Here is a 2,417-nt window from a genome sequence, read left to right on the forward strand (position 1 = left end):
ACATCTGAAGGACACATTTGAAGGACACATCTGAAGGACACATTTGAAGGACACATCCGAAGGACAGGCAGCCTGCGTGTGACAAGAGAGGCCAGCATGAGTGTGGTGCCCGTCTCTGGCAGAAGAGAGCGAGAGCAGGCCTGCCCGCTGCAGCCCCTGCCTTTGTTGCCCAGGTCCATGAGGGCTCTGGGCGCGGGAGGAGGAGGAGTCGGTGGAGGAGGCCCTGGGCTGGGGCTGGGGCTCGGCATGCAGGGGCCCCGCGGGATGGGCAAAGCCCTGCGCGAGCTGAGCGCCGAGGAGCAGCAGGAGCTGCGGCGCAAGATCAACAGCCGCGAGCGGAAGCGCATGCAGGACCTCAACGTGGCCATGGACGCGCTCCGAGAGGTGATGGTGCCGTACTCGTCCTCGTCCTCGTCATCGCCGTCCTCGTCCTCGTCTTCGGTCCCCGGGCAGCAGCATCAGCAGCCGTACCTGGGCGGTTCCCCGGGTGCCCACGACGGGCCCCAGGCGGGCCGGCGGCTGTCCAAGATCTCCACGCTGGTGCTGGCGCGCAACTACATCCTGCTGCTGGCCTCCTCGCTGCAGGAGATGCGGCGGCTGCTGGGGGAGCTCAGCCTGGGGGCGGGTGGCGTCGGCGGCGGCGGCATCGGCGGAGGTATCGGAGGTGTCGGCATGGGCGTTCCGCGGGTGCTCCTCACGGCCGGCGGCTGGCCGCTCCTCGCCAGCGCCCCCGCCGGTCAGCTCCTGCTCGGCCCGGAGGCGCTGCTAGGTCCTGGCGCCGCTGCAGCCGTCGCCTCCAAGTGCCCCCTCTTGCCCCCGGCTCCCCTGCCCCAGGAGGAGGTGACGGTGTGGGGCTCGAGCGCCGGGGCAGTGGCCGGCTTGGCTGGTGGTCCTCTCTGCCCCTGTGGTGTGTGCAGGGTACCCAGGATGGTGCATGCCACGGCGGGGGCACGGTTTCCAAAGTGACCCCTGGACTCCGCCGTGACCCTGGTGCCTCTGCCACGTGCCAATCTGACGGGACACTTTGTTTGCCACCGGCTGAACTGAAGGTACATTGAACACCTGAGCTGCATCACATATGCCACATTGTCATAACTCTGCTATTTGACATGACACACCATATGAGTTGGTGCTAACTTAAATGTTTTGTCTTCTTTTTGTTGCCTCAATACATGTCTGACATATTATTATTATTCATATGAATTTGAATTGTTTGTTCTTGAACATTGAGCATTATTTTGAAAGTGCCTCTTAAATAAAAATAAATCTGTTTACTCATTTGAAGCTCATTTGTGTTTAAGCTCTATGGAGTAAGATGTCTTCATTTCTGTGTCTGTATACTACTGTACAAAATACTATTCCCTCCTTAGATTTTAAACCCAGGGACTTATGGTCATGACTGTATCACTCCATGGGTAAAACTGGCATTTAAACTTCACTTTTGTGTAGTAATAACAGAAAAGAAATGTGTGTGTGTGTTTGTGTGTGTGTGTGTGTGTGTGCATGTGTAAATGCGTTTGTGTTTTCTTATTGCTCTGTGTGTCAACGTGTCAGCAGGTTGTTTCACCCTCTTGTCTGCCCCCACTTTGTTGTTTGGTCCCCCCACGAGTGTGCAAGGCGTGGGGGATTGAAATAATTACTCACACACCCACCCCGGTGACCCAGAAGAGCTCGTAGAAAGAGAGAAGAGGAGGAAGAGAAAGAGAGAGTGTGTCGACCGGTGAAACTCCCCTATTCCCTTCTTTCCCCTTCGTCTTTCAACCCCCCCCTCCTCCTCCTCCTCCTCCCATCTCATCCCCTATTCAGCACCCAAACAAGGCAGAGATCAAACCGTGGCCCTGTAATTATGTCCCTTTGATTCCTCTCCTCCCCGCCTCTCCTCTCGTCTCCTCTCGTCTCCTTGTGAGCGCGGGCGGCACTCTTCAGCTCCACCGCGGGCCCGGGCTAAATAAGGACGGCTTGTATGGGCCACCTTGGAGGTGCTCATTACACCGGCCGCACAATACGCTCAAATGCCCAGAAAATGTGTTTCCCTCAATGGAGTTCGACACCTCTCCACCAAACACAGTCATGCACACTCTCACACACACACACACACACACACACACAAAAGTTACACACACTCACATACACAAGTTACGCACACACACACACACACACACACACACACTAGTTACACACACACAGACATACACAGACACACACACACACACACACACACACACACACACTTAGTTCAATTAAAGATCAGCTTCATCAGTATTACTGTACAGCTCACAAGTCGTATCATAACATTGCTACATCAACACATGTCACAAACTGTGTGTTAAGACTGTATTTGTCCCTTTAAGGTGCTTCACAGATACCTTCTCAAAGAGAGAGAGAGAGAGAGAGAGAGAGAGAGAGAAAGTGGCAGA

At 55.2% G+C, this 2,417-nt stretch overlaps 1 protein-coding gene across 1 annotated transcript in view; it reads left to right on the forward strand.

Moving 5' to 3' along the window:
• The window catches only part of olig1 (oligodendrocyte transcription factor 1), a 1,429-nt gene extending 151 nt beyond the window's left edge, over positions 1 to 1,278 (forward strand). Inside the window, exon 1 of the mRNA XM_062533470.1 lies at positions 1 to 1,278. This exon is cut by the window's left edge and continues 151 nt beyond it. Within this exon, the coding sequence (XP_062389454.1) occupies positions 97 to 966 (870 nt within the window). The 5' untranslated portion in view covers positions 1 to 96 and the 3' untranslated portion in view covers positions 967 to 1,278.
• The last annotated feature ends 1,139 nt before the right edge of the window (positions 1,279 to 2,417 follow it).

The sequence above is a fragment of the Sardina pilchardus genome, chromosome 4, assembly GCF_963854185.1.
Source record: "Sardina pilchardus chromosome 4, fSarPil1.1, whole genome shotgun sequence".
In the NCBI taxonomy this organism is placed as follows: Eukaryota; Metazoa; Chordata; class Actinopteri; order Clupeiformes; family Clupeidae; genus Sardina; species Sardina pilchardus.